This window comes from Pseudopodoces humilis, chromosome 3, assembly GCF_049639895.1.
Source record: "Pseudopodoces humilis isolate 2021_Gansu_Grassland_sample_001 chromosome 3, ASM4963989v1, whole genome shotgun sequence".
Lineage (NCBI taxonomy): Eukaryota > Metazoa > Chordata > Aves > Passeriformes > Paridae > Pseudopodoces > Pseudopodoces humilis.
The window spans coordinates 10998580-11019997 of NC_142202.1; the positions used below are offsets into that span (position 1 = coordinate 10998580).

The 21418-nt window shown below is 37.4% G+C and overlaps 1 protein-coding gene across 9 annotated transcripts in view; it reads right to left on the minus strand.

The window, feature by feature from the left end:
• The window catches only part of MAP4K3 (mitogen-activated protein kinase kinase kinase kinase 3), a 65259-nt gene that overhangs the window by 28284 nt on the left and 15557 nt on the right, over positions 1-21418 (minus strand). For 5 of the 9 annotated variants that reach the window (XM_005525353.3, XM_014254665.2, XM_014254664.2 and 2 more), the window contains 11 exons: positions 21236-21291; positions 18494-18541; positions 16360-16402; positions 15639-15711; positions 13190-13321; positions 12839-12901; positions 12676-12757; positions 12464-12574; positions 8418-8493; positions 7395-7453; positions 4763-4825 (listed from right to left, as the gene is read on the minus strand). In XM_005525353.3, the coding sequence (XP_005525410.3) occupies positions 4763-4825; positions 7395-7453; positions 8418-8493; positions 12464-12574; positions 12676-12757; positions 12839-12901; positions 13190-13321; positions 15639-15711; positions 16360-16402; positions 18494-18541; positions 21236-21291 (806 nt within the window). Of the gene's footprint in view, positions 1-4762; positions 4826-7394; positions 7454-8417; positions 8494-12463; positions 12575-12675; positions 12758-12838; positions 12902-13189; positions 13322-15638; positions 15712-16359; positions 16403-18493; positions 18548-21235; positions 21292-21418 lie in introns of those variants that run through there. The other 4 variants (XM_005525352.2, XM_014254667.2, XM_014254666.2 and 1 more) reach the window with 2 other exon arrangements.

Sequence of the window (21418 nt, forward strand, 5' to 3'; positions counted from 1 at the left end):
AGTATTTTCATTTAACATACATCCATACAATGTTGGTTAGTTAATTAAAATTCTCCTTAGATCAGACAAAACTGACACAGAATAAATCTGAGTGACTAGACAGATATATTCCAATAGAATCTTGAGATCTACAGCCAGTAGCAATGAGATCTACGATCTTGGTATGGAATCAAAGATGCAACCCCAGGTTACCAACAGCTCATTCCTGAAACAACTCATCCGTGTACAAGCAGAGTACTCTCTGCTGATAGGGATTGCTTTGGAAAAAGGCTAATACAGGGAATAATTACCAGTTCTTCTCAACAGCTCAGGTAACATTAAAGGAAGCTGCCATGTAGAAAGCCACGTCATACCCTTAGATAAATCACATGTGCAAAGTAATCAATGACTAGAAAGGCTATTAAAAATACTACAGAGATTTCCTCAAAACATTTGATGCTAAGGCCATGCCATGAAAAAAAATCCCAAGGAATGATCAAATCTACAACACCTTCTGTGGCTTAAATTTAAAAGACCTGCTATTTAATTTCTGCAGAATTTCATTGTAAGTTAACTACTATTGGATCTTTAGAAGTTTTATCATACTAATTTGTCCTATAGGGCTGGAGTGTCCTGGAAATCTATATTTTGGTATTCAGGCCTTCAAAAACAAAATAATGTACACAGCAAACCAGCAATTCACAGTTATTTCCTACATTTGCTGTTCTTGAAATCTAACAAGACTATTTGAATTGACAAAATTAAGAACTGAAATGTACAAAATGCTGGGGGAAGCAACTCTGAATTTCAAAGAATACAAATCACATTTGGACTACTAACATATCAAGTAAGAAGGCACATACACATCTCTTTCTCAGTAAAATTCCTATCTCATTGCTTCATCAAAGAGGAAGTTAATTTTTAAAAGAGCCTGACACTACCTAAGGCATATTCTATATTTTATTACCTTTATTTCAATAAAAAGTGCATTTTGTAATTTCTCTGGATAGCCTAATGCATCAGAAATAGCAAGTTGTATGGTTTTTGGTTTTTTTTTAACAGGCCAAATATAATTCTTCCCTGGTGGCTGAGTGAGGATTTACTGTACATTACTGCTACACAACCACTGTTCCACTCTTCCCTTGTATTTTAGTTCTCCATGCATTTTGTCTGTGAACGTCCCCTTGCCTCCTAGCAGTAAAAATGAGCATCTCATGTTCTTAATTGCTTTTTCCAAGCAGAAAATACCCAAAACATACAGAGGAGGAAAATAAAACAGCAAAAACCACTGGGTTTTTTTTCCCCCCATTTCCATTTTTCTTCTGATCCTAAGGACCATGCTCCATTTCACCACCTAAAGCTGAAAAAGGTATGAAGACTCTCTGAAATTCAATACTGATAACTGCAATATATTTTTAGAGCTACGTCAGCTAAAGCAGGATAGGAGTCTTCATGACTTGCAGCAAAGAAAAAGCATGTGTATGTATGTGCAGTGAGGAGAAAAATTACTTAATTTAAAGAAAAATGCTCCTGGGTAAGGTTCCCTGCTACCTATGTCAATCTCTTTAGTTCAGTATTTTCCCACCGGTATTTTAGCTTTTTTGCCACAACTAAGTAAAAATCACATTCCTAAAAGTAACTATTACCAAAAACTATCAGAAATTATTAAACCTAGAGGGTACTTATGAGCCAAAAGAAAACAAAAAACAACCATGATAAAATTATTTAAATAGGACCAACTGTATAAGCGCACCTGGCAAGGACAACAGTGCAGACAGCATGAGAGCTGCAAACCTCTAACTGAATTCTTTGCTAAGGAAGTCCTAAATGAATGTTACATTTGTAACAACTGAAAACAATTATAGGTTGGAACCTGAGATATCAAACCCAAGTTTTGTTCAACTCTTCTGTCACTTTAACAGTAGAATTCCACACTTTTCACTGTGTGTTATATCCTCCAGGTTAAATTACTCCAGGGCCTTACTTTAAGCAGAAGTAAGCTAGAGATCACTGGGATTCCTTCCCACTTCATCTTTTTTTTGTGGGGGGGGCGGGGAATTCTCTGATGGTATTTCTCACTTCACAAGGTGTACAGCCCAGTTCTCTATGTATGAACCAGAATTATTTTTCAGCTCACAGCAAATGGGAAGAAAAATGCTTTGCCACAGAATTTCACTGTAGACCAGGATAACAAAAAAAAATATTTTTATTTGGTTCAATGTGACATTTTGTTTTGAGTCAGAACAATAAGCTTTTGTGACTCAGGATCAATAGCATAAGTTAAAAATGTCCCAGAATAAAGAGTACATATTTTTAAAGGTGACTTTGATTTAGACCATTTCCTGAGCTCACTGCAAATCTGATGCTCAGCTCTGCAACTTATTTGAGCCAGGATCCAAACAACTGCTTTTAAAATATACAGAAAGACAGTGAAAAGATCTGCCTTATGGAAAGTCTAATGTGCACATACGACTAGGAAGACAAAATAGGAACATGAAGAACTCTAAATGACAGGAACTAGCATGTGCAAAAAACCCCTCAGAGGATGGAAGGAACCCAAGAAAGTTTCTGAGAAACTTGTCTAGTTGCAGAAAAAAGAAAAAATATCTATCCTGAAAGACAGAAGAGAACCTGTATCTAGAGCAAAATAGTCTGTTATTATCTATGAATCAAAGGTGTGTATTTGTAGAAGATGAAAGAAAAGCACTATCTTGTCCTTTCTGATTGCAATTTGCACTAAGGGATACTGGGGTCTGGCTATGATATTTTCCCTGCAAACAAGACCTGTACTGAACTTCTCCATTCTTCTGGCAGATCCAGGTACTTGTCTCAGAATAGCACAGGTGGAAAGAGGAGAAGAAGAAAGAGAGGAATAATTTTTAAGGGTAGACACATCATAGGCATCAAATGATTGAAAGGTAACGTGCATAAACTGCCATATGATCAAGCCAGCTGTGCAAAATCCTGTTACTCACTCCCCAAATTTGCTTTCAATATCAACAATATGTGGCCCAAAATATGTCACAATCTATGATAATTTATTTTTTTTATGATTTTAGCCCTGCAGAGGAGTTGTTACTTCTGAGGTATTTTATAAAACCAGTACAATAGCAGAAAAAGAGCCCAACAGTAGTAGGTGATACATCATGTTTGTGAAAAAGTATAATCATTTCCTCTTGGTAACAAGAATTCACGTAACACTTCTCAATGAACATATCTGAAACCAATACTGTCAGAGCAGGAGCGGGGGAAGCAGACACAGAGAGAGAATCTCTGATTAGTGCATCCTACAGAAGAATGAACCAACTAGTAATTATCTCCTCTAAAGGTTACTTACTGAAGAATCTCACAAATAGGCAATGCATTACCACCAACTCAGAATTCTCCACTTTGATTCACAATGAGCACAGGACAATGTGAAGAAAGCAGCGAAACAGAGGAAGTGCTGTTGAGTGACTTTAAAAACACATCTCACAATTGTGACAACAGTACTTGGTAAGTTTTATAACAGTCACAATTTTTGAAGAGTGTATTGAACAGCAAGGGGTAGGAGAAGGATGGGAAAGGACAGTCCAGTTATGAGACATGTTCTCATTCTGCTCTTAGACTCACAGATACCAGGCTAGCAAGATATGTGACAACATTAAAAGCAGCCTTAAAAGAAAAAAAAATTAAAAAGTGTTAAACTGCAAAGAAGAAACCAAAAGCAAACAGAACTGAAAAGCCAAAACCACACTCTCAAAACCAGAGGAGCTGTACAGGATAGGGGTGTTGCCACCAGGTAAGAAAATCTAAGCTACTGATTTCAAAACAATTTGTTAAACATTCTTATAAGGAAGCAATACAGAAATTTCTTTCCAAGAAAGGCAAGGACAGTGTAAGCTTTCACTTAATATGTTTCTGGCAGACTGAAGTCATACCAGGCCAACAGATGATGTAACAAACAAACAAAAAACATCACATAAAACCCAAGACATTCTCAAACAACCTAGCTTCCCATCTTCCTCTCAGTGCACTTATATTAAACATCTCACAAACCCAAGAAAATTAGTAGATTAATGCTCTTCATTTAGTACAGAATTTTTCTTCCTTTTTCTCGACAGTTTGTCCAGGACTTGAATGCATTAACTTATCTAATTACACAATGAGCAGAGAGATTGTAGAGAGAAATAAGAAAATTCACTTCCTAGAGTAATTTCTACAGTGCGATGCTAACAAACCAATTTTTTTAGCAGTGCAGCAACAAAAAAATTTGGGAAATATAACAGACTTTAAATGATGCCAAATGCAATTGAGAACAGTTATGACCCCACTTTCTGTTATTTCTATTAAGTGTATATTCATTCTGTAGCATAATTACCATCTGGAGAATTTAGAGACTTACACTTACATAATTTTATAGTCTTGCATGGTTCATTTAAAAAAAACTACCAGACAGAAATACAAAGAAAATGTTTCTTCTATTTTCAATCACCCTCCAAAAAACTAACAAATTATGTACAATATGGCAGTGAAGAAATTAGAATGAATGCGTAACACTAAGCCACTTCTATAAGAGTGATTCAAGTAAATATGAATAAAGGTTAAGTACTGCCAATGCTGCACATCATAAGAATTTATTTCTATACTACAGAAATACACACAGAGACTAATAGCTACACTGAATGGTTTTTACACAGATGAAAACACCACTACTACAATGACAGGACAAAACATGAACTTTGAAAAAGGAAAACAAGGACAAAACTAACACTGACAAAGAAAGGCATAAGATGAAAAATACCAGGTTAGATCTTGCAGTGTAGTATATGTCTTCTGAATTGTCCAAAAAATCGCTACTGTCAGGCTGTTCATTAGATAGAGATCAAGAAAAGCAAATTATTTATATTGTGACTGAAAGCCAGGTGCACATAAAGGTACATTTTCTTGCTAAAAAACAAAAAAGATACTGTTAGTTGAAACTCAAAACCACGTTAAAACAGTTCACCCCTGGGATGGGGGTAAAACACAGCTAAGGGAACGGTCACAATACCGAACAGCAAAACGATGCATTATTGTTCATCAGCTGAGCTGTGGTAATGTGTGACAAACTGTCCCAGCAAGAGTCCAGTGCAACATCTCAGTGCAGCACTGACAGTAACTCCTCATGCTGCAGGGGTCCAGTGCCTTGTGCACTCACACAGGTAACTGAGTGTAAGTTAAAGCACACTTGGTGAGACAGAAGCAAAAGCATCGGAACTGCTTTAATGAAAACACATCCACACTGTTACTGCTGGAGGAAGAGACAGCCATCTCTTGCTCCCACTTCCATTTCAAAGACTTTCTCTGCCAGAGTGGGTAGATTGTTACGAACTTCTCCCACAGACTGGTTTGTGCTGAGGCTCTTTGCTAATGCATCCATTCTTTGAATAGGTCACTTGTTTGCAATTTGCCATGCCAATTTAAATTGTCCATTGGTTCTTCAGCTAACCTATAACTATATGCTTTTAATATATGCTTTTAATTTGGTCTCTGGACCCAGCACCTTTACTTTTGAAATCATAAATCTGTTTTATCTGGGAAGAACATATCAGCTTTTATCTGACATAAGGCATGGAGCAGTTAATTTCAGGACAAACAATTATAGGTTTTCCATATAGATAGGGAGATGAGGCAAGTTCCTTGGACAGGTTTCACATATGCAACATCTGACTGGAAAAGACAATTCTAAGATATTTTCTTATCAGCAGAATTAATCTGGATAGTTCAAGTCTCTTCACCAAGCAACAAGAACTTCTGAGATTCCAAAGTGCAAAGATCCTGACTAACAACACACAATTCCTCCCTTCCAACAACACCTGTCAAAGAACTGCTCTCAAAAGCTGTGCTTTAAATCCCTTAGAAAATCTTTCTCCAGTTTAGCGACTCAAGTTCCTAAGGTGCAATAAAAGCACCACTGTCCCATGGAGTTATGCACTACGGTTTTTGTATAGTCAGCAACCAATAAAAGGAAAGAAATGAGAATAAGTATTTTTAAAATTTCAACCTCTCCACTAACAACTTTTTACAATTATGATTCTGTGTGTGTATAAATAAAACTCTTGATCAGAAAAAGCATAATTTCAACTACATAATGCTTCCAGTTTTATTTTCTTTACAGTCCAGACCATGCAACAGGGAAGCAAAGACAACATAACTTGGAATCAGTTCAAAAATAATTTTGAGTTAAATGATGGATTTATGGTGGAAGCACTACCTTCATTATCGTATTTAATAAAAACTTACATAACCAGGGTTCTTAAACAATGCTGTTATGCAGTTAAGTCATGGTCTAAGTAACACATCTGAAATACTTGCCTAAATCCTATATGTGATTTGGTAAGCTGTTCTCCTCCATCTCAAACAGGCACCAGAAACTGAGGCTCCCTGTCCAGCCAGTTCTGAGGACGAGCAAGATTAAATACAACCTCATACACCCAGAGTCTGCTGACCCACTACCAAAGGGCAAAAGACTGGGAAGAGTTATTTCAGTACAACTACAGAGCACCACAAGGAAGTCTGTGTCATAAATCCGACTCACATGTGGTTTGTAGACTACAGATGTAGATTCCTAAGTACACACCCTTCCAAAAACCAACTCAGAGCAGAACCAGTGTCCCTCCCACCTATTTACCAAGCCAACTTTTTCTCTTTAACACCTGCCTTAGAAAAACAGAGAGAACACAAGTCTGCAGGGAGGAAGCAAAGGAGTGTCTTTTTATCCAGGAACGTGAAGAAACTGCCAAAGTGCACAAATGTGGAAAACAACAGTCTCCATAGAAGAGAGGAAGCTCCTGCAATTGTGAGACAGCACACACACCTTTTCCCTCACAGCTTGAGTTCTCATCCCTTCTACTGATGGGTCCACAGGAAGAAACCATTGGCAATACACCTTGACAGAAAATAGCTGCCAGACTCAGCATGGCTCAGCTGTGATGCAGGGCCACAGAAGGATTATTCACAGAGGAAAGTCTTTTAAAATGCATCGTACCTCTCCCCCAAGCTCTCAATTTTATTATTTCCATTGTCAACAGAAGAACAAGGGGGAGAAACAGTTGAGTACACACAGGAATTCTACACTTAAAAAAATAACTCTGTAAATAAAGGGAATGATACACTGGGCAGTGAGGGATAAAGGACAGAGGAAACCTGTAACACGAAGTGCTGCTGCTTTGCACATACAGCACACCTGTATACAGAAACCACAAATAAGGAGGTTTGCTACATATAGCGAATGTAATGGCACAAAAAACTCACTACATTACAACTTGTCAGTAAAATCACTAACAAGTTTAGTAGTACCAAGGAAGCATGCTGCACATCTTGAATTTCTCCTCTCCCACAGATATTTGTAGGGATTAATATGTAGTGCATAGCCCATGCTACTTGTTACTCACAAATTCATGATGTGGCTCTGTCTCTTTCCTCAAGGGTGGATCAAACTTTACTTGGCCAACTAATGAGGAGAAAAGGAAAACAAGAAGTTGGATTGCAGTTAGAGAAGACTTAGTTCCAAAGGCTAATAAAAAAGAAAAATTCAGTTTAATGAGTATATCATATATCCCTACTGACAGAAACTTGTGACACATGGACATGCCAAATTTGTGCCTGCTGGAAAGGAATGGACACAGAAAGTACTCTTTTGTTACAAAGCCAGCCCAAGCACCATTTGCCTCACCTTCTCACTAGAAGGAACAAGAAAACCACTGAGTAAATAGGGCAGTGAAGTGTCCTCTTTAGAGGTGCAATACATCTGTACTTTATAGAAAAACTATCCATGGTGTGAATTCACTGTTGGATCAGTTCTTCTGAGAGACACACTAGGACTAAAGAGTGCTGAATGAAGTTTGGCATGAATTAAACACATTTTCCAGGACAACTCTTTAGTAGGATTTCTTGGAACACTCCTATTCTCAATTTCACTTTTTTTTAAAGAAAAGACAGCTAAAGCTCTAAGTATTGCTGTGATTTAATTCAAGCAAAATAATTACTACGACTTGGGGGATGGAATCTGCTTTTAATGGCCAGTGATAAACCTCCTCCCTTCCTCACCTCTATGCGATTGTTTCAAGTCAAAAGCAAATCCAAGATACTAAATCAGGGAAGAAAAAAAATAATCCTTTGCCATTCTGTTACCCAGCTGAATCTGGCATTGGTCTGAATATCCCTGTTAATGGACACATTAAACTATGTCAATCAGCTCCCAGAAGAGCTCAGGCTAGTTGAAGCAATAAGGAACTCTGCTGAAGTGCTGACAAAGGGTGTATACAAATATTTTACAGAACCTATATCCTTAAGTGAAACAGTCAAAGCTTTTACTTTCCTCTGCATCACTAAAAATGTATGTCAGATACCCAAAATACCAGCTGAAATATTATCAATGATTAAATACATCGTATTGTGACATTATATATGCTTACAGTTTATTTCCGAGCGTGTCTTTTCTTCTCTCCCATTTCTACTTGTTGAATGAATTCTGTGAGGCACAACAAGAGGCTAGAAGTGAAAAATAAAATATTTAATACCAAAATATACTGACTTGAAACCCTGTATTATGTAAGAGTTTTTAGTAGGCTTCTTTAGCATAACATAAAAAAAAAATTAAGTGAAAGCTAAATGTAAAGACTGCATGCATTTTTAATATATTAAAGCTAGAGTTATTTGGAGACATTTTGACTGCTGAGTGCCTTCAGTATAAGGGATTTTAGACCACTGCATTTGAGCAAATAAAGCTAATGCTGGCCAGCATTTATTTATCTTTGCTCATATACCATTTTCTTTTTTCACCATTTAGTTTAAGGGTATTGGTAATTTTTAAAATAAGCAGCAGGACTAAATCTGACTTACTGGCAGATTTCACTCCATTAGGTACTGAAATGATTTTCCCAGCTTTTAACTTAAACTGGTTTCTAAAATGTCATCAGTTATATTATTTAAGCAGATGAGAAATCTACCTGAGGTTTTCAAAGCTGAATAGAAAGGAGTATTCCTGGTATACCTGTGTTGTGTGGCAAGAAAGATAGCAAAATTTCTACAAATTCACCTTCATATTTATATTCTATTTTGTCCTGAAATTCCATTTACTTCTCTACAGGATGAAGTGTTCTGCACTATAGGCCTGGCTTCCTTTTTTTGCCTCTGTTGGATTTTCTCTCTTCTTTCTACATTCACCACTCCAAGTTCTCTTAGAAATGTAGGGGCATTCTGCACCCTTGTTCACTGCCTCAGGTTCCACAGTGAGCATCTTTGCATGTGAATCACCCTTTCATTACTAATATTGTTGTTGCTGTACTTTCACAGAGTCATGAATAGCTCAGAAACTGTTTATTCCTCCAATACTATCTGCAAACATGATTTCCCTACTCCCCTTTTCATCTCACACTACTTCCTTTTTTCCTGTTAGGATTCCAACACATGTACATGGTGTTTCACCTCCCATTTTTGTTCACTTTGCTCTTCCTTGAAATTGGAGAGACTTACAGACTGTAGACATGTATTTTCTCCCACATATCTCACAGCAGTTTGTTTCTCACAGTTTGTGTCAAGCTTTCCCTTCCACAGTTTCATTTTGTCTACTGTGCACTCTCTGGGCTTCGAAAATGGTTGGCTACAGCATGTCAAGGTTTGACCTGATACCACATGCTGAAAGGTTGCTCATTTATCATCTTTCATTAAGGGGCACTGCCCAGTTGTGGCTGATGTGTGTGCATCTGTAATTCCAGCACCAGGAGCACAGCTGGAGCAGGGGTAGGAGGTATTTTTACCTTTGCAGCGATACTGTGTGAGCTCTTGCACCCTGACACAGATGCCTGCTGTACTACAGAGAGAGCCTGTCCTCCTATCACCTTCTCCATGACCACAGAATTACATTCAGGATCAAATCTTCATCTCTCAGTCATGAGGATAAAGTCCTCAAGTCACCTTGAAATACTTGCACTGACAACAGGCTGATAGAAACACCTGACATCTGAGCAGTGCAAGAGGACAAAGGAATGTAGGTTAACTTCCTGACACAAATGACATTTGGGCACAATTTCCATCATGGCACAGATCTCAAAAGCAATCTTATCCCCAAAACTTGCAGTGTGCTAGGCATAAAACGAGCACTTTCCTCTTTGCAACCTTTTCAGCTAACACCACATTTATCCCGAGAATCACTGCCATAGAAATAGGGAGAACAGGCAATTGTCAACATCTCCTAAGTCCAGAGTCCCAACCAGAGATCCTGTCCATGACTGAATGGGAAATTAAGTGAGCCATGAGCTGGGGTAGGGAAAATACTGCAAAAAATCAGATACAGTTGCCAAATGATCAACAACTGCATGAGCAGGAGAACTTTTAAAATTATACCCAAATAGTGGCATGGGTTTTAGTTTTCACACATTAAACACTTCACATTTGAGTTTAGAATGATTTTAAGATGTAGTATGGTACTCCTCAGAGTGGTGTCAAATTCAGATCGACCTCACAGCTCTGCAGACTATCCAAGCAGTAGTAGATTGCATCCTCCTAAAAGCAGCACAGGCCAAGTAAAGACCTGTCACCACAAAGGGCAGCAGAGTTGCCTTCAAATACTACTGACAGAGAGAAAAGCTCTCTAGTCCCCAAAAAATAAAAACAATCTACCAAAAAAACCTCAAAACATTAACACCACCACCCAAATAAGTTCATAGCTCTAAATAAACTGGGGAGTAGGTCTGAAGCTCTCAATTCTCAATGGTGTTTTTGGACTATGTTATGTTGTACCATGCTTTGTCACTTCTTTTGGTTTTTGATGGATACATTCATCAAATTGTGACAAGTACAGGAGTAGCCAATCCCTAAATTAACACCTCCAGCTGCCTCTGTGAGCAGGTGAGTTTTGAAGGAAGTTAAATTGTGCATAAAAGGAGCACATACACTTCTCATTCCACTCATTTTATTATAGGAAATACCACAATGCCAACAACTGCTCTGCCTGTGGTGAGATTCTTCATCTGAAACACAAAACGGTGCTAAGCTTCTCCCCAGACAAGGCACAGTTTCTGCTCCTGATCCCACACTTCATTATGGGATAATTGGTAAGTCATACAGCAGACAACAAAAGAGCCTCCTTAATGCTAAGTCAGGGGACATAGAAGAGTGAAGACTATTTTGTAAGCTAAGAAACACCTCTTAAAGGGCCTCAGAACTCTCACTCATCACTGAGCAGAGAGAGAAGGAAACTGAAGAGACACCTTTGTCTTAAGTGACAAGCCAGCCACATTAAGGAATTTCCTGTGTACTTGACTTTTAACTTTTTTTTTTTTAATCAGAAAAGTCTACTAAATTTTTCTCCCACTCCCACTGTGTAGATTTGGTTTTAAAAGTATTGACTATTATTCCATCCTTATGCTTTCATCTCTTTCCCTCTCATTTGGAATATGTCTAAGCACTGCACCCCACAACGCAAAAAATAATCTATTTCACTTTGGCTTCTTTCCACATTTTTTTATTTTAGCTTTTAGAAGACTTGGTGCAAGTCAACTGGTCTTTGCTCTTCAAGGGGGTAAAAGCTCATTTTACTTGTAAAATCTGAAAATTAGTCCCTTAAATTAGTTGGAATTATTTTTAAGCTTAAACATTCTTATTTCTTAAGTATTCTTTCTTAAAAGAAGCTTTTAAGCTTCTTTTCCTCTGAAGGCATTTTTAGACTAGTTTACCCATTAAAAAGAACCAAAAATATGTAATTAAAGAATCAATGGCATTTGTGTTAAAAGGATTAAATTTTTTCTTAAAAAAAAAAAAAGGCTATCAGGGAACAGTAAATATTTGAAAAGTATTCAGTAACATACAGAGATGATGTAGACATCCTGAAGACAGGATGAAGTAACAGAATATTTATCTCTTTTCTCTTATTTATTAAACACTTCAGTCCTGTGCTGTTTATCATCTTACATAACCAGTCTACTTTTTCCCAGCTGTTTGAACACAAAATCAGAAACTCTGTGACAAAACTGTAAGTGAAATCAAGTTTCAAAGTATTCTAAGATGAAAAATACAATCTGCAAAAAACACACTCAAACCACTGAACAAAACAAAAACCAATTACAGGATCATTCTCTCCTCCACAGGTATAAAGCCATTTTTATGAATGCTTTCTTTGCAGATGGAGATGTAACTCCACGAAAACATATAGTAGAATGCATGGCAAAACTCAAGACTGGAGAAGCAGACCACATTTACCATTTAAAAATTGTTGAAGAACAGCAATAAACAAAATTTTGAAGCATTTAAATCTCTTTCTCTTCAAGCTTCCCTTCCCAAAAATATAATGATTTTTGCTATGTGCCTCTGTGAGTGACAGAGCAGTATAACTAATAGTAAAAGCAACCCTTGAGACTATCCCAAGACAAAAAATCCTGGGGCTCAATAAATCACAATCAAAATTTAGTTTCACTGGGAAACAAAAATTTAATCTGATTCTATGATTAAAAGATACTCCTACCTCAGGATCATCATCATCAAAATCATGGTAAGTGGAATGATCAGGATTATTCATTTTATCCAAAAGTTCAATGGCAAGACTTCGATTTAATGGCTGAGTAACAAAGGGATGCTGAAAGACAGAGGGAAACACAGTTTAAAATTCCAGCCACTCATAGTTAGCATATTTTAATTTTATAACTTTAAAAAAAACCTTCATACATAAATTTATACCTGTAGCAACTTCTCAGCTGTAGGTCTTTTTTTAGGATTTTTGGTAAGTGCCATTTTCACAAAATGATGGAAACTATTGGACCTGTAAAACGAAGTGCTAAACATTAAAATCAATTTCCCACTACAGTACATTCATTATCTACTGAAACAAAAAAGTACTTACCATTTCATTTTGTCCTTCAATTTAGGAGGCTGGAAGTTGCTTTTTGTCATTAGAAAAAGTGCTCTGAAAAAAAAGAACAACGGTATTTCTGTGGTTACACTGCAATACACATGAGATAAATCATTAAACACTTTCTTTAATAGGCAAGAAGTCCCATCAGCTTAAGAGACTCAACCAAGACTTTATACACTTATGCACCAGAAGTTGTTACAATTTCTGTTCTGTTCACTCAGAACACTCAAAGCCCAGGGCCCTTGCAGTACTCCCAAAACCCACAAGCACAGAGCCATCTCTTCAAATGGATTATTTAATTAGCTGCATTTACCCACCAAGCTCTAACCCCTTACTAACCTCATTGGATGTAGGTCAAACATTGGAGGCTGAAGTTCAGCAAGCTCTATTGCAGTTATTCCAACTGCCCACAGATCACAGAGTTGGTTATAGCCACCTTTCCTTTCTACTGCAGCAACTTCTGGTGCCATCCTGAACAGTAAAAGACATTTTTAGGTAAACTTCTCACCACAAATCAAACATTCTTTTTACACATAGTATTCTCTTCCTTAACTCTCTCAAACTGTAAGATCACAGTATATATAGATATATACACACCTAAGTGTGTGTGTAAAAAATTATGTAATATACACCTGAAGTTCCCCTCAGTCATCTTCTAGTAACTAACAGGCAGTTTCAAAAATGGTCATTTAGGAGTAAGTGGATGAAATCAATACACTACAGAAAATACTACTCAACAACTAAAGAGCCCGAAGTATAATTATTCAACTACAATACAATCCACATAATACCCAAATTTACATATTGCCCAGAAAGCAATCCACTGTCTTTGAAGAAAATAATTCTAACAAGAGAAAAAGCAATAAAATGCCAGCTTTCTTGTATCCTGAAAGCATGAGACTCATTGTCACCTCTGTATAGAGCACTCCTTGTTTGTAAAGTCTGTCTCACTCAGGTGACCTCTTTAAGTCAACAAAGTGGTTTCACATTCTCAGCTGGCAAAATAGAACAAACCTAACTGGCACATAAATAGGAATACCTAAAGGAAATTATTCACTTGCAATTGTCATGTGTTTTGAATGGCCAAAGTGAATTATGAATTTGATTGTCCTATGTAGTCCTACAAGGTGGCCAACACATTAGTATTTCTTAGCTTTGAGATTTATCAGTCCAGATCACCTGAAAAGTAGCACTAAATAACTCAATAAATTTAACACAGATGAAGTCACTTAGAGAGTGCTCCAGTACATCAGCAAGCAGCATCTCAACTGATGCATTATTCAAATACAGATATCCTGTGGTCACAGGCACCAGGCCTGCCAGAGCTCAAAAACTGTTTGGACAATGCTATCAGGCACATGGTGTGACACTTGGGAATGTCCTGTGCAGGGCTAAGAGCAGGACTCAGTGACCCTTGTGGGCCCTTTCCACTCCTTATCTGTAGATCTGAAAACATCAGCAGGCTTGGTGGTAGAACTTCCTTCACGTTTGCATAACTAAACTCTATTTAGATATATTTCTTCCAAGTTCATTAAAAATCCCAATTTATCTAAATCAAAAATGAGGGAAATATCATAAAAGAGGGGGAACATGGGTTAAACATTTAAATTGAAGGGTTACTAGCACTGTAGTTCACCTGCCCTGAGACACATGCAGATCTAATGACCACTAAAACCTTCACATGGCCTGCTTCAACTAAGTTTTCTTCTCTGCAAGCTCAGAAAATTTGCTTCCTTGCTTCTTCTCTCAAATCTCTCAGCAGCTTTGCAAAGAACAACCGATGCTTTTCATCAGCATTTAACCTATGTAATACTTTCAAAGTTATTATTTAAGGTCATTTGAGAAGCCTGGCATGATTTGAAAGTTACAGGCAAGGACTGAGGTCACCCAGACACCTTGGGAAAGAGACACAAAGCGATCACACAATCATGACTGATGGGTGGTTGTGTTATTCTTAACAGGAAATAAAGCCTTGGTGTGAAGAAAAATGCTAAAAATACTGTGCTTGGCTATTTCAAGTCAATATTTGAACATAGGATTTTTTCCATTATGTATATTTTTATCTTGCACCTACTATGCTGTCAGACTACAGAATTCATTATCTGTCTGTGAAACATATGACAAAAGCGCTGTTTTACAGTGGAGAATGTATCTCATTTAATTCAAGGTGAAAGGGGACAACCACTTCCAGTAGGAAAAGGACAAAATGAAAGGCAGAACTTTGGGTAAGAAAAATTATACACCCTAGTTTAATAGGGGAGACGAGAGATGCAGTACAGATAGAACTGCATCACAGAATTCAATCAGTTTAGGTAAAAAAGGGGAAAAATAGCTTAGAGAAACAGTTCACAAATGGCAAACGTCTGTGGATCTGTGAAGACAAAGGAAATTCATCAACTGAAAGGCTGCAGAAAAGCCTTATCTAAGCTGGAGGGGAAATAACATAAAACACCAAAATGGAAAATCAGGGAGTAAAAAAATATTTAAGATCAAAGTTTAAAAAAAGCAAAATTGCTGCTAGTTTTTAGGTTTTACTAAATTAAGACAAATTAGTCAACAATGATGGCACTACACAGCCTTTCAAGTTTTCAGAGCATTAAAGCCTTTTCTCTGACACTCAGCTAGTTCAGGATTTGGAATAAGTAACACAGATATGATCACCAGAAAATCTGACACAGCCTTCAGTGGTTACTCTACCCAGGAAGTGACAGAGCATGCCTTTATCATAATTTTTCAACAGTATTATGTGTGATACCATTACATTAATGGTCAAGTAAAACACAGTTACCAATATGGGGTGCCAATGAAGGATTTCCTTTTGGCAATTGTAGCTGTTATCTGCGCAGATACTCCAAAATCAGCTATTAAGAAAAAAAGGCAAAAACAAAATGACAGTTAACAAGTGATTTGATGTAATTAATTGTTAATGAACACAAGTTTGGTTTCCCCACTGTTAAGAGGTTCTTAAATATACTGGAAATATTTAACAAAAAATAAATAACAAAAGCAAATAACAGAAACTTGGTTTGTCTCAGATACCATTGGTAAGCTCCCCTCAGTCACTTGCCAAACATGCACACAAATGTCCCTCATCCACACAAGGAAAAAGCAAGCTGGCACGGAAGACCTAACAGGTACATGAAGGGTTTTAATGAGACAGAACACCTCATTTCGTGTTACCAACAAGATTCTTTCAGGTAAGCTTTTGAGGTACATTGCACATTTAAGGACTCTGGATGGTAGATTTTATTAAAAATTTATAAAATCTTGTGATTTGATTTATTTTTCCCTTACAATATCAGGTCTTTTACCTGTTTCAAAATTACTCCAACTAATCCTCCGATACTAACTGGATGGTTTAGTTAGATACAACCAGCAAGATAAAAAGAATCCTGATATTCACTAATTCCTTACATGAACCATCACCTCATTAAACAAAGTAGAGCATGCTGCTTTTCTTAGAGCACATAAAAATATTCAAGTTTAAGCACTAAGATGTATTAACTCACCTAGTTTTACATGTCCATTATCCGTTAAAAGAATGTTTGCTCCCTTTACAAAAAAGAAAAGTTTACTTGAATTAAAACATGCTAATTCCTCCAATACCACGTTAAAAAAAAAAAAATAACTATGTGGGATCCTACAGCAAATTAGGGGCCAAAGACAACAGAAGGATTGTGTTCAATAAATCTGCAGCCTTATCAAGGAAATGTTTGTGAAACTAGCAAGCTGACATTCTGTTATTAAAAAATCTCCTCAGATATACAGTTTTTCATTAATTTTTAGTTTAGCCTATGGTCCTACAGAGTTTGCATTGCACACAAAACCTCTCAATAAACAGTGTTTGCCTGTGCTGATTAATTCTTACTTTTTTCTATTTACAATGACTAAAAGGAAACAGGAACTCAAAAGGTCAAAGTGGAAACAATTTCATTTTCTTTTCATAAGTAGGAGCTCATTTGGTCTTGTTTGAGAGCCATGCTTACAATTATAGCCTTAAGGAACTGCCTCAATAATCAAGCATTTAGCAAAGCTACTTCCGTCCTTATGCAATAGATTCTGTTCGTGCAGGATTTGGAGAGGTCATTTTTGTGTGGCTGTGTGCTCCACTCACTTCAGCTCAATAACCAGAATTAACCCAAAACAGAGGTTTGTATTACAAAATTACAAGATAAAAGGACTGAGAACAAACCTAATTTGAAGACTGAAACCAGGTACAGGTTGGGCTGAGTGAAGGCTAGAGCTGGCTAAACACATCTCCGAATGTCAGTACAGCACTGCCCATCAGGCAGATGGAAAGACAGCAGAGATGAACCTCCAAAAATGTGTGTTTTTACAGATTATGGCTTTTGCCAGAGCAGGAAAAGCCAGGCCTGCAATAAAACGCAGCTAACTTGGCCCATGCTGCACAAGCTCAGTTAATGAGCTTGGCAAACAGTGTAACAGCCCTGCTTACACGCTCTTGACCTTGTTCACCTTTCAAGCTAACAGGACAGGTACTCTAAACAGGGAACTTAGCTACTGAGGGAAGCAAACACAATTCAGCAGTCAGGCAATCTGCAGATGAAGACAGTACTTTTCCAAGCTCGTGAGAACAGCTTTCTTTTTAAAAAAAAATCCTCTCAACGTAAGCACCGTAAGCATCTGTTATTAGCATAGTTCTGCTCAGAAAAAGTATCTGTGTACTGTATCCTGACAATAATTCTATAAATTATAGTGGAAAACATTTAATTTTGGTGCCTGAAGTAATCTTTCATTCAGAAATTACTTTTGTGATTGCCCAAAACCCAAGTATTCTTCTGCAGCCATTGAGAACAATTTGGAATCAGGCTGCATGAAGGCAACTACAGTTCAAGCTGCTGGGGAAAAAACAAAACCAAAACCAGCTAAACCAACAGCATGCAACAACACAAAGAATAGGATGATTTACTGTCAGATTTCCAGAAGGAAGCTTGCCAGGTTTGGAAGGGCTTTGGAAAAACTAGGTAGTAAAACTTCAGGAACAAAAAGCCAACAGGAAGCACCAGAAGGAAACTATAACAGAGTCTAAGAGTCTGCACAAGCCACTTTTGATATAGCTTTGCTGAGATGGAGATTTAAGCAAGTCAGTACTAATAGCCTGATTTGCAGCACCCTCTCTATTTTTAGCATGCGAGGGAGGGGACAGAAGTAGTCTCCGAGAACCGCACAGAACAGCAGCCTCTGCCCTGCAATCTGCTCACCACGATGCAAGAAGCCAAAGCAAGAGCTCTGCTCACTAGCTGGTTCTAAAAGAAGGGTATATGGAGCTCCCTGGAAAAGCTGTGGGAAGAGCAAACCTTTCTTTTGCACAGAGCACACACCCTGACGTGGTGTGACATTCACACATCTGAACACATACTGCTCTGGACACCAGCTGATGCCTAAATTTCACAGCACTGGTCACATAAACAGTATGTTTATGAACAAACTATTTCCTTGCATGTGTTTTTAAAGAAAGATTTTTTTTTTCCCCCTTGGGCAGAAACTTTTATTTCATTCTAATAGATTAAAAATCCCTACATATTCAGCCATGTACTAAAAATAGATAAGTAACAGTAAAGACCACTGGACGTGATGTAACCTATTTTAAAAGCACCAAAAACCCCTTCAGTTTTTACTTACCTTTATATCTCTGTGCATTTTTCCTTTACTGTGAAGGTAATATAGTCCCTGCATAAAATATTTAAATAGTAATTTAGTCCAACATTTTTCATTTGACATATATTTCCTATTTAATTACCATGTATATTGAGGATCCAATTTAATCATCTAAATGACTCACTGACTGAAGAACATTTTTATATTTTAGTGTAATTTGCTGTAGATTCAATAGATGTAGCAGCATTATCTGATATCTTTATATAAAATAGCATACCTAAATATCTTTATAAAGATATTTAGACGTTTATCCAGTATCTAAAACACAGGATAGATGGAAACAATACCAGTCACCACATCTACTGGAAGAATATTCTCCAAACAAGTTTTCCTCTGGACATGGTAACTGTCACCTTTTAAGACCAAAGTAATTACTGGTAAATTGCCTAGGAGTCCTCTGTTCAGCAGTCAGATTACTGGACCACTGGTAAAGCTATCTCCTATCATTAATTAATATCATTAAGTATTTCCATCAAGCCTAGAAACGTGCTAGCAGGCAGTGTGTCGGGTCTAACACCGGAGCTCAACTCTATTTCATGGATTTCTGCAAAAGCATTTGGCCACCTGGGTCTCGATGACAATACCAAAACATTTTAAGACTCAACACAAGTTTGAAATTAAGTTTAAATTCTGGAAGAATTCTACAGAACCAAATCCCTGCATGACCAATCAGAGACCATGTCACTTTGGACACTCTAGGCTTATCTCTAAAATTCTCTTCAAGGGGTAAAATCACACACAAACATCTTCCTTGTTCGGTGACCATGAACCTCCACTAGGCTCTATGTTCATGGGAAGTATCCATGTCAAGACTCGTATTTTTTTTTGCCAGTTCATGCAAGACATCAGAGAGTTGATTGCAACATTTCAAGTGTGATTAATCAAAGCCTCTAGCAGACCACTGCAACAACTGGCATTAGGCAGAAGAGTCCCATGTACACTCCTTAAAACTCTGGATGCTACTGGTGTACAAAGACCATTAATTCACACACTTTTACCACTGCGCTGGAAGAATGTGAAGTCACCATTTTCAAAACTGAATGTCTGGAGACAATTACTTTAAAGATCATATTTAAAAGATCCATATTTTCAGAATCAAATCTGACAGATTCCAGCAAAATGGACAGCAAGTATTTTTTGAAAATGGAGGATTCAATAGGCTCCTAAATATGGAGACTGAATGTTAACTTCAGCACCCAAGTGAGATTCTGGATTCATGGACACTGGTGGCAAAACTAATATTGGACACATTACTTCTATGGATGGACAACAGCCTATATTCTCAGACTTCTTACTCGGGAAAATGATGTTCCATTATAAGCTGCAACAAGATATCTGAAACTACGTATTATATTGGGACAGAGTATTATAAACATGAATTTACAGACAATTTAAAGTACAGAAAAATGGGTCAATTAATAACATTCAGAAAATCCAAAATAGTAAGCTTTTCTCTCACACACAGTTTCTACATATTACCCAAGATATCTTCCCAAATAAATGGCTTCATAAATTCCATTCTACACTACTCCTCCATATTACAGATTTGATTGATGGACTATCTGGTGGGTAAGAATGACTATCCAGAGATAAACAAGCTCAATGTCCAGAGTGACAAGTGGTGTCCCTCAGGGTCCCACACTGGACTGTTTCATATCTCCATTGTTGATATAGACAATGGGATCATGGGCATCCTCAGCAAATGTGCAGAGGTCTCATAAGAAAGATGGGGACAAACTTTTTAGCAGGGCCTGTTGTGACAGGACAAGGTGTAATGGTTTGCAAGTAAAGGAGGGGAGATTCAGATTAGATATAAGGAAGAATTTTATGACAGTGATGAACTACTGGAAGAGGTTGCAGGGAGAGGCGGTAGATGCCCCATCCCTGGAAACATTCACGGTCAGGCTGGACAGGGCTCTGAGCAACCTCATCTAGTTGAAGTTTAAAATTCAAAACCCTTAATGCTCACAGATGTCACATAAGCCTGATCTCTAAGTAAAAAAAAAGCACCACATCCTATAAGTCAGAAGGCAGCAGTCTCTGGCACAGCACAGGGAGATGGTAAGTGACAGCCAAGGGAGATGGCCTGGAATAGAGCTATCTCGAAAGAGAGAGGCAGCAGGTCTCAACCGATGGCATTCACCAGGTTTACATTGAAAGTCAAGAACTGCTCTCTCACAGAGAAGCAAGACATCCATTAAAAAGTAGTTTCTGATTAAGTTTTTCTGCTGTACTGAACCTGTAATTTAGGAAAGAAAAATTAAAGCTAGAATGCCCAGAAGGAGAGGCTAATGACCTTACCTTCAACATCTCAAGCACACAGATAATTTTTATCTTATTGGCACAGATCAGTTGTTAGATATGCAAAGCTGAGTGTTTTAATTTTCCTTCAAAAGTGCAGTAACTAATTTTTACAACAGATATGGGTTAAGAAAACATGCTGCTTCCCCCCTTTTAAAAACAAATATAAAATTAATAGCAGAAAGATGACAAGAGCTTCCTTCAAATGATCCAGGGTAATTTTAGGTTATGCAATTATACGAATTTCTAGGCTGTAATATGGGACCTCCTCAGAAGTCTGAGAAAAATGCTGTGTCATCCAATTACCAGACTTCCATGGCAACACATGTTATTTGTAGCTTTTATTCTTAGCTTTTAATACTTTTACATTAAGTACACAACCACAAGAACCTGAGGAGACACTACCTGTAGTGTTTCTCTGCTAACATAGGCAATCTGCTGCTCTGATAGTGGTCCAGTCACTGAAATGGAAGGGGAGAAAAAATTAAAAAAAAATCTCAAAATCATGTAAGATACTGCCCATTCCAAATTCATACCTCAATTACTTCCATTCACACTGATAGGACCTTACACTATAAATCTCTAAGT